At 52.9% G+C, this 10,068-nt stretch overlaps 1 protein-coding gene across 2 annotated transcripts; it reads left to right on the forward strand.

Moving 5' to 3' along the window:
- Window positions 1-850: 850 nt before the first annotated feature.
- Window positions 851-9,574, forward strand: LOC103299152 (RB-associated KRAB zinc finger protein). 2 transcript variants are annotated; one of them, XM_054718232.1, is made up of 6 exons: window positions 851-905; window positions 1,217-1,308; window positions 2,334-2,390; window positions 8,577-8,703; window positions 9,230-9,325; window positions 9,522-9,574. In XM_054718232.1, the coding sequence occupies exons 3-6, from the start codon at window positions 2,376-2,378 to the stop codon at window positions 9,551-9,553; spliced, it is 270 nt and encodes an 89-aa protein (XP_054574207.1). In that variant the 5' UTR covers window positions 851-905; window positions 1,217-1,308; window positions 2,334-2,375; the 3' UTR covers window positions 9,554-9,574. The 2 variants fall into 2 exon arrangements, with proteins under 2 accessions (XP_054574207.1, XP_054574208.1); XM_054718233.1 differs by lacking the exons at window positions 851-905; window positions 1,217-1,308 and adding an exon at window positions 1,320-1,355.
- Window positions 9,575-10,068: the final 494 nt, after the last annotated feature.

Genomic DNA, 10,068 nt, shown 5'->3' on the forward strand with positions numbered 1-10,068 from the left:
CTTCAAGGGGCTGGCGGCTCTGGTTTCTGCAACGAGGTTGCTAATCTTCCCACGATAATAGGCAGCTCCCGGGTGGGGAGGATGGGCCGCCTTTCCAGGTGAGCTCCCGGGTCCCTGTGCAACTCCCAGCCAGGTGAGCGTGTGCCTTCTGTCATCAGAACAAAGCAATCAGGGTCCACAGAGCAGGGTTCACATCTCTTACAATTCCAGCTGGTCCCGTGTTCCAGCGCTGCCCCTATCAGGTCCAGGGACGTTTTAGGCCAGAACTTTGCCCGGAGACGGAGGAAGTGAGGAGTGAAGTAACGGGTGCTCACAGGCCACTGGAGCAGCTCAGGGGTGCAGGGATTCAGGAGGGGGGAGCAGCGCTGCAGAGGGGAGTAGCTGAGTGGAGAGCAGCCCGGGAGGAACCCTGTGTGTCAGGGTGGTTTCCTTTTCCCACTGGGGGCAGGCATCCAGACTAACACTCCATGATGTGATCGCAGACTCCACTTACTAATATTGTCATTAATGCCGCACTTGTGAGCATGATACACCCCTTTCCCTACTTTGTCAGGGTTGTTAGTGGTCCCTGATTCTAACCCTTAAGCTCACAGATAACGAAAGGACAGGGCGGCCAGACACCTGGTGCAGCGTCGACATGACAGACCTGCCTTTAAATTACGGGGAACCCGGCGTCCCGCCCGGGCGGCCAGCTCTCCCCGCACAGCGCCTCTCAGCCGCTGGAGACTTGGAAGACGCTCCCTAACGGGACGGCACGCAGACTTCTGGGAAATGGAGTCCCGCTGCCCCGGGTGGGCCCCGGCAGGCGACTTCCGGCGTCCTCGTGCGCATGTGCACTCGGGCTGTGTGCGTGTACGCGCAGGCGCCCTGCCGCAGCGCCGCTGTCGCTTCCTGTCCGAGCCCAGGTCACCGCTGCCCCCGGTGCCCCAGCTTCGGCCTCTGTTGGGCGAGGATCCCGGGGCCGGCAGGGCCGGGCGCTGTCCGGTCGGGCCGCCACCCAGCGGGCGCGGGGCTGTGCGCTCAAGAGCGTGCGCGCGCGGGCGGAGTGTGGAGCGGGGACCCCGGAGGCGACCCCGGAGCCCGCGGGCCAGGCCCGAGGAGTTGGGCGGCGGCGGCGGGGTCGGGCTGGGCCCGTCTGCATCGCGGCGGCCCGGCCGAGGCGCGCGGGGCGGTGAGGCCCGGGAGGGACGTCCTCCTGAGTGAGTCTGTCCCGCAGGCCCAGAGCCGGCGCCTCGGGGACGCGGCTTGGGAGGCGCCGAGGCGGGGACCCCGGGAGAGAAGCGGCGGCGCCTCGGAGCCTTGGGGCAGGTCAGCGAGTCCCGACGGGCGGGTCGTGCGTTCGCGGCCCCGGGCAGGTAGGGGTCTTCCCGCCCGCGGTGAGCAGGGCTGGGGACTCGCCCCGGACGAGGACACGCGAGTTTGCGGGAGGGAGCGGGAACCGCTTCCCGGGGATCCGCGTGTCCGAGCCGGAGGGGCAGGCTGCTGGGAGTGGGCGCTGCCCCGGACTTGGGACTTCCCTGTCTCCTGGGGTCTAGGGGGTCCCAGCCTGGGCTTCGACGGTGCCCCGCCTCCCTGCACCCCAACACCCCTTCTTCCGCCTCGCCCTCCCCGGGTTCCACCGGGTCTCTAAACGTCCCCCAGGACCGTGTTCACTGGCCTGAGCGTGTGCCGACTCCCCTGGGAGCCCCTGTGCAGCCCCGGTGCAGCGCATCAGGTCAGCCTGCAGGGGGCGTCCTCCGCCTCGGTGCGGGCGGAAGAGCTTGGGCCTGAGAAGGGCGGTGACTTGCCCGGGGTGTCCCTGCGGAGGGGGATGTCTAACAGGACTCACACTCCCAGGGCAAGTGTTGTGCCCACTGTCTCCCCGTTTTCTTAAAAGAGTGAGTGCAGCACTAACCAAGTCTTGTCGGGTAAACAAAACCATGCCGTCATGCACATTTATCCCATTTCTGAGAGCACATGCTCTGTGTTCCTCCGTATTCCTTGATTTTTAACAATGGAAAGAAAAGTAAGAAAATAGGTAAGCAGTATAACAGGATTCCGCCCCCCACACACACACCCCCATCACCACCTTGTATTTAATGGGGCCAGCTATTTGAAAACGGAGTCAGTGTTTATAGTCACCAATGAGAGGAACCTGCCGGATTCCCTCCACTCCTTTGGGCGGGGCAATGGTTCGGGTGTCTCTCCTCTGTCACCCTTGAGCCCTTTTTGAGTGTTCACAGGGCATCATTTTATTGCGTTTTCTTTGGAGATTCTTATGCAGTGGGTTCCCGGCTAGACAGGCCAGGGGCCAGGGTACCCATGACTTCAATGACTTGCTTGTTCTCCCCTAGGTCCACTGTGAACAATCTGCACTTTCCCAAGAGCAGCCGAAAATGCGTGAGTCCCAGGTGAGTCTCCCACTTTGCTCTGTAAGACAGCTTAGGAAGTTTATGGGGATCCATACTTTAAACTGGGAGCAGAGAGAGAGATAGATAAAAGACTGAAATGCAGTTCAGAGAGTGTTGGCGGATCAGCACCAAGAATCCTTTGTTGAATTCACATGTCCAGGTAGTATGATACTTGAGGGCGAGTGAGGTTGAGCTGCAAATAGGACCAATGCCCTTGACCGTCATAGGAAAAGGGAAATACCATCTATTATGTGATTTGTATAGACTATAGAAGACCATGTGATTTGTTAGTTGTGGGTTGTAAAGATCTCCTAGGACAGTGATGGCGAACCTATGACACGCGTGTCAGCATTGACACGTGTAGCCATTTCTGATGACACGTGGCCGCTGAGGCAGCCGCATGCCGAGGATGAAACATTTGCTGCTCCTGAGGATGAAACATTTGCGAAATAATGTTTTTTCCTCAAAGTGACACACTACCCGAGTTATACTCAGTTTTTTGGCGAAGTTTGACACACCAAGCTCAAAAGGTTGCCCATCACTGTCCTAGGACTTGGGAATTTTTCTTTAATAAAGTTGATATAACGTGGATAGCTTTCATAATAACAACCAGAACGTCAGTGCAGTTTATGGCTTGTACTGGCTTTTTTAAGCAGAGGGCCTCCTGCCCAAGGGAACAATACTTGTTTTTTTCAGGCACCAAAATATTGTGATGGAAATAGACACATTTCCATTGTTACACCCAAGTCATAGGGCACTGACCTGTTCATCCTTAGATATTCCTGTTAGTCCGTTTATTTGGTTGCCCAGCAAACAGTACAAAACAGTATTCTCTAGTCAGGATGTCCTCACTCCCCATTCCCACTCAGGCCTCAGGGCCTGGGCTTCGTCCTCCCCACTTTCCTGCATCTGTCGGTGAAGATTAGCAGCGACCTAATTATAGTCAGATCCTGCGGACATGTGCCAGTCCTCTTCCTCACGTGACCATGCATCTGCCTTTGACATCTGTTTCTTCCAAACTGATACTTCCTCCCTTTACTTGGCTTAAAAAAAATAACCTGTATTTCTCTATGTATCTCTGAGGGATAAAGGGGCTTTCCAAAGGTGGGGGGATAATTCACAATACTGTCCTTCGTTATGTAAGATCCCGTGTTCCAAATTTCAGTTTTCTAAATGGTTTTTTATTTGTTCTTTTCAATCAGGATACAAATAAGGCCATATGTTGCAGTTGGCCTCTTTTAATAATAACTTTCCCTTTATGTCTCGTGTTATTTCTGGGAAACTGGGTTGTGCCCTGGCCCATGTGGCTCAGTTGGTTGGGTGCTGAGAGGTCGCTGGTTGATTCCGGGTCAGGGCACATGCCCTGGGTTGTGGGCTCAGTCCCCAGGAGGCAGCCGATTGATGTTTCTCTCCTTCTCCCTTCCTCTCTAAAAACCAATAAAAAGTCTTTTAAAAATGTTTAAAAAGTAAATTGGGTTATTTATTCTCAGTTTGTCCCACCGTCTGGCCGGTGCTGATTGCATTGCTGTCTGTTGTGACGTTACTTTGTCGATTGCCTGTGCTCCTGGTACAGCTGGGAGTGAGATGTGGGGTTTACTCACGTTTAGGTTCCGTTCTTTTGGGAAGACTGTGCTGTGACATTTGTCCCCTTCCTCCTGGTGCCCTCTTACCTTCCTGCATGTCTTGGATGTTAGCGTCTGTTGACTGATACTCGTCGTCCTGATCCACATATTCACTTGGGGAGACCAGATGGGGACATGCTTCGTTACCGTTTCTGCTTCGTTTACGAGCTGGGATCCTCTTCTCAGGAAAACATCTCCCCGCTTGGTCCTGTGATTCCTGCGGGAAGGACAGTCCCCAAAGTCCTGAGCGGCTCCGGGGGCCAGGGCTTTCCGTGTCAGTCTGTCCTCTCTGTGAGCTCCTGGGCTATGAACTGGGTGGACTGAAGATGTTCCTCTTTCTGATGTTTAAGTGGGCCCATCTTGGAATCCCTTCACATTAGTTTCTGCGTCCTTTTGAAGCATTCCCTCTGTATTTTATAGTAGTTTCTTTTATCCACCATTTTATTTTGAAAAGCTTCAAATTTACCGAACAGTCACAGGATGGTACAAGAACTCCATGTTCCTGTGCCGAGATGCTCCGGTTTTTGACATTTTTTAACATTTGCTTTATTATTTTCTCTCTGTGTATTTTACGTTTATTTCTGAGTTCTTCAAGAATGGGTGTCATGTCACGCCCCCTTAACGTGTATTTCAGATTTAACCTTCTAAGATCAAGAATATTCTCTTGCATATTCTCGGCACAGTTACTGAATTTAGGAAATTTAACATTGATATAATGCTTTTATCTAATCCACATTCACCTTTCAGTTTAGCCAGTTTCCCAGTATTTCCTGTTTTTAAATTTCTGGGAGAGGCTGCAGTCCGGGATATGAATCACATTCAGCTCTTTCTCCTCTCCTCTGTCTCAGTTCTCCTCCCTGCCCCAGGCGACCTCGCCGGCAGGAGCTGGGGGGCCCACGTGTGCAATTCCATCTCACGGAATGGCTAGTGCTTCCCATTAAAGAAAAATCCTGCCCTAGCCGGTTTGGCTCCGTGGATGGAGCGTCGGCCTGCGGACTGAAAGGTCCCAGGTACGATTCTGGTCAAGGGCATGTACCTTGGTTGTGGGCACATCCCCAGTAGGAGGCGTGCAGGAGGCAGCTGATCGATGTTTCTCTCTCATCGATGTTTCTAACTCTCTATCTCTCTCCCTTCTTCTCTGTAAAAAATCAATAAAATATATTTAAAAAAAAGAAAAGAAAAATCCTGACTTTAGAACTTGAGAGGACAGAGGCATACATATGTGTGCATGCGAGCATGTGTGTGTCTGTATACATTTTAAAAGTGTACATGTGTGCTTGTGTGTGATTGAGATAGATATGTATATATGTATCACATGCACATATCACACATACTATGCACATTATAAGAGTTCATGTGTAAATATATACATATATTCATGTTAGTGAAATATCAATTTCTATTTTTTGAGGGTTTTCTTTGTTAAATTCAGTATGCATTTTGAATATTCCCAGAGGCCTTTTCAGCATCTTTGCAGGCCCTCCCCTCCTGGCCTGATCGCCCCTAACCGCCTCTGCCTCTGCCCCGCCACCATGGCTTTGTCCAGAAGGATGTCCGGAAGGTCTCCCGGTCTAATTAGCATATTACCCTTTATTTGTATAGATACGTTGTCTCGCTTTTCTGAAAATACCTGTAGAGTATCATTAAGTTTACATGATAGTTTGACTTGGTACACAGTTCTAGGTTCAAAGTCGTTTTCTTTTAAAAGTTGTAGGCTGTTCTCCATGAGAAACAACGTCAGTTACTAAGGATCTAGGGTATTTTTTTTCCTCTGTAATTTTTTGGATTTTTCCGTTATCCTCTCGGCTATTTTATCAGGAAATTTCTGATCTCTGTACTTCCCCCCAGTATTCCCCTTTGGGTGTTAGATGGCCCCTTCTGAGTGAGGGCGAGCCTGAATCTTCAGCTCAGAACCAGTTTCCATTCTGCCTTTAGTATTTCCTGTTGCTCCTCCTCCACATCTGTCTTTCTGAAAATGTCGAATCTGTTGGGTCTGGCTTTCTTATCTCAAGTTTTCTTCCATCATTTCAGTTTCTGATTTTCTGAGAGACTGCCTCACAGATATTCTGTCTCATTTGTTATTCAAGCTTCTTACTTGAGGATCTTGAAAAAACTCAATAATGCAGTCTTTAATTTCTCAGTATTCTCTGGTGGCTGTTTCTTAGCAGACTGTTCTCATTTTATGGAAGCAATATGTTGCTTAATTTATTAAAATATAAATCAATACAAAACAATGTAAATTTATTAAAAACATAAATCAATATAAAGTTATACAAGTTGTTTTCTTTATGAATTTGATTGTATTGTGGTTGGGTTATTCATTTTGATGTTTATCTTTTATTTATCCTGTTTTCCTCATCTGGTGACTTTTGACGTTTTTAATTTCAGTTTCTGAGATAGTAATTGTTGTCGCTAATGTGAGCGTATCGGCGGACGAGCCCGTTTTGCCCCTCTCCCCCGTGTGGAGGGAATGGCCGCAGCAGGGATGGGGAGGGATACGTGTGTAATTCGGTTGGTATCACATCATTTTCCCCTCATTTTTTTTATTGTGTAAAATACACACAACACAAAACTTGCTCTCTTCACCAGCTTTAAATGCTGCAGTTCAGTGGCATTAATACATCCACATTGTTGGGCAGCCATTACCCCATCCATCTCCAGAATGCTTCTCAACTTGCAAAGCTGGAACTCCGTCCTTGTTAAACACGAACTCCCCGTCCTCCCCAGCCCCCAGCAGCCTCCGTCCGCTGCCCGTCTGTGAACCTGACTCCTCTGAGGGCCTCGTGCCAGTGGAATCACCCAGGACTTGGTCTTTGTGATGGGGCATTGCACGTAGCAGGAGGTCCTTGCACTTCACTCATGTCGTACCACCTGTCAAAGTTTCCTTCTTTTTAGGGCCGAACAGTGTTCCATGTGGGCGCAGACCAGTCTCGCTTATTCAGTCATCCGGTCGTGGACACGTGGTCACTCCCATGTCAGCCGTGGGATGATGCTGCTGTGCACAGGGCTGCACACGGATCTCTTCCGGTCCTCGCTTCCTGTTTCTTGGGGTGTAGACCCAGCGGTGGGCCTGCTGGGTCATGTGATCATTCTGGTTTTGGTTTTTTGAGGAACCATCACGCTGTGTCCACAGCAGCGGCCCCATTTGACACCCCGCAGTGCACGGGCTCCGGTTCCTCCAAACCTTGTACTTGGCGAGCTGGCTCCCGAGTGCTGCCTCCGGAAGAGCCACGTTCGCATGGGGAGAGTTGACGGTCCCGCTGTGCCTGAGAGGCCTCGGGGTAACCTCCGTCCCTGCTGTCCCATCTGCCTTATTTGCCCGACAGAACTCTGCTGCTTGGACAGTGGGTACGTCATCCCCCTAATTAGGGGTCTGGAGTGTGGTGTACCCCTATGTCTTGGCCACAGGGGTCACAGATCCAGCCTTCATCGGGCTGCTCTGCGCACTGCGGGCAGGAAGCGCCGCGCTGCCCGTGTCCTGTGGCCGGTGGCAGTCGGCCAGGCGCTGTGCCCCCAGGAACTCTGGCTGGGCCTGGGGACGCTCGGGCTCTGGGCGAGTCTGCTGTCACCTGGGCTGCGGCCCAGCACCTGTCCAGCGTGTTCGCAGCTCTGGCTTCTCAGAAGTCTCCCCTCCCCGCCTCCCGGGGTTCCTCAGGGATGCCTGCGGTCGGCAGCCAGTGTGGCCGGTGCTCCTGGGAGGGGACTCCGTCGGCGCATTTCTGTGAATTGGGCTTTTGGGTTTGTCTTGGCCGGAAAGTAATTGTGTGTGTTCAGCTTACACTTGAATTAGAATCCCTTCCTACTGTGCACAAGCCGTCCTTAGCCAAGTGCCCTCCTGCCTCTGCCGGGCCAGCCCCGGCGCTGGTGCCCGCCGCTTCTGTTTCTGCCGCTGGCACTTCTTGCCCCTCCTCCTCCTCCTCCTCTTCCTGTGGAACACCCAGCAGAGCCCGGAGCCTGAGCTGCAACAGGAAGTGACAGTAATTTGCTTCTTGCACGCATCGCTCTGATAGCACCCGGGCATTGTGCAAACAACAGATACTCCTGCTGTGAGCACGTGGTGCTGAGAACCCGGAAGGCAGGAGAAGCTTAGCCGGCTGTGACTGCGTCTGAGGCTCCGTCTGAGGCTCCGAGCTGGCAGTGGGGACCCACAGCGCGAGCGAGCATGGGGAGGAGGAGGCCAGGGAGGGTCGCGGCGCAGCACCAAGAGGCCGGGAAGAGGAGGAGCCACCGGCAAAGGCGCCTGAAGAAACTGACAAGGTGAAGGGGGTGCTTTCCCCTGCTGCCTGCGGTCCGACGTCCGCCTTCTGAGAGCGAAGCCCCGGCTCAGAACTTCCGTTGTGAAATCAGAAAACAGTTTCTTTTTGGTTTGAGGATTTTGTTACTATTTTTTGACACAAGAAGGAACCCAAATGCCATGGTTTCTGACATGGTTTGTTTCCCTTCCACAACCTGTAGCATAAAAGGGGTACAGGGTCCCTGGTTGCCTCTACCAGTGAGCCCGGTAAGCTCTTGTCCCCGGACGCCTTGTCCACGTCACCCAGTTCCCATCGCGCTGCTATTACAGGAGCCAGTGTCATTCAGGGACGTGGCCGTGGCCTTCACCCAGGAGGAGTGGCAGCAGCTGGGCCCGGAGCAGAAGACCACCTACAGGGACGTGATGCTGGAGAACTACAGCCACCTCGTCTCCGTGGGTGAGCAGAGCGGCTCCCTGCACTGCTGCTGTTGGGGGGAGGGTGGGGTCCTAGTTCAATGATTTTTATCCTCAAGTTTGAAGAAATAGGATTGAATTCCTTTTGGGCACCAGGTAGAGTATTTGTATCTCTGCTTCTCCATCAGAAAGTTCTAACTTTGGCCCCAGATGGTGTTGCTCAGTGGTTAGAGGTTGGCCATGCACCAGAGGGTTGTGGGTTCGATTCCTGGTCAAGGGCATATACCTGGATTGCAGGTTCGATCCCTGGCCCCTGTCAGGGTATGTGTGGGAGGCAACCAATTGATGTGTCTCTCTCACTTCAATGTCTCTCTCTCTCCCCGTCCCGTTCACCCTCTCTAAAAATCAATGGGAAAAATATCCTTGGGTGAGGACTAACAGAAAATAAATAAAACAAACCAAGTTCTGCCTTTGATAAGGTGCGAAAGGCCACCTTCCTGTGCGGCCTCCGAGGCCGGCGCCGCGGAAGCCGAGCAGCTGCTCCGAGCCCGTCTCCTTTCCCCCCACAGGGTACGACAGCGCCAAGCCCAGTGTGATCGCCAGGTTGGAGCAGGGAGAGGAGCCGTGGGTGGCAGGCGGCGACTCTGCGTGCCGGCGTGGTCCAGGTGAGTTAGTAGAACATTCCATTTTCAGAAATGGTCCCCGGCCTTTGGAGCGCCGCAGCGTCTCGGTGCCTGATGCCCATTCACAGCTCCGGGGCCCAGAGTTTCTTTGTGATGTCCACGGGGTTTCCACGCTGAGGAGCCGGTCCCTCCTCTGGCTCTTGAGTTCTCAGTGACTGAGCTGCTCCCGTTACCACAGATTTCCTCGTCTGCGGGCATGCAGAAGTCTGACAAAATTTCCTCGAGACTTTCGTGTGCGGAGGTCCGAGGCCAGCCACCCCCAAGGCGTGTGCTGGTGCTGTTTGGAGGAGCTGACTGCTGCTCCCCAGCTGCGTCCCTGGCTGATCTGGGGCCACGACACTGGCCGGCCTCCTCCTCTCCCCATCGCTCGCTCCTGTTGTCTGTCTGCTGCTCCTGTGTGCACGGCAGCCGCTCGGGAAGGGTGTGTCTCATCAGCGGGTTGGTTCATCCTCTTGCCTTCCTCAGGAGTGCTGACCCTGGGACCTGCTCTCCACACCTTTACTTTTCTTTGGATTCTTTTTTTTTTATTTTATTGATTTTTTACAGAGAGGAAGAGAGAGGGATAGAGAGTTAGAAACATCGATGATAGAGAAACATCGATCAGCTGCCTCTTGCACAACCCCTACTGGGGATGTGCCCGCAACCAAGGAACATGCCCTTGACCGGAATCGAACCTGGGACCTTTCAGTCCACAGGCTGACGCTCTATCCACTGAGCCAAACCCG

The sequence above is a fragment of the Eptesicus fuscus genome, chromosome 6 (assembly GCF_027574615.1).
Source record: "Eptesicus fuscus isolate TK198812 chromosome 6, DD_ASM_mEF_20220401, whole genome shotgun sequence".
NCBI classification, from domain to species: domain Eukaryota; kingdom Metazoa; phylum Chordata; class Mammalia; order Chiroptera; family Vespertilionidae; genus Eptesicus; species Eptesicus fuscus.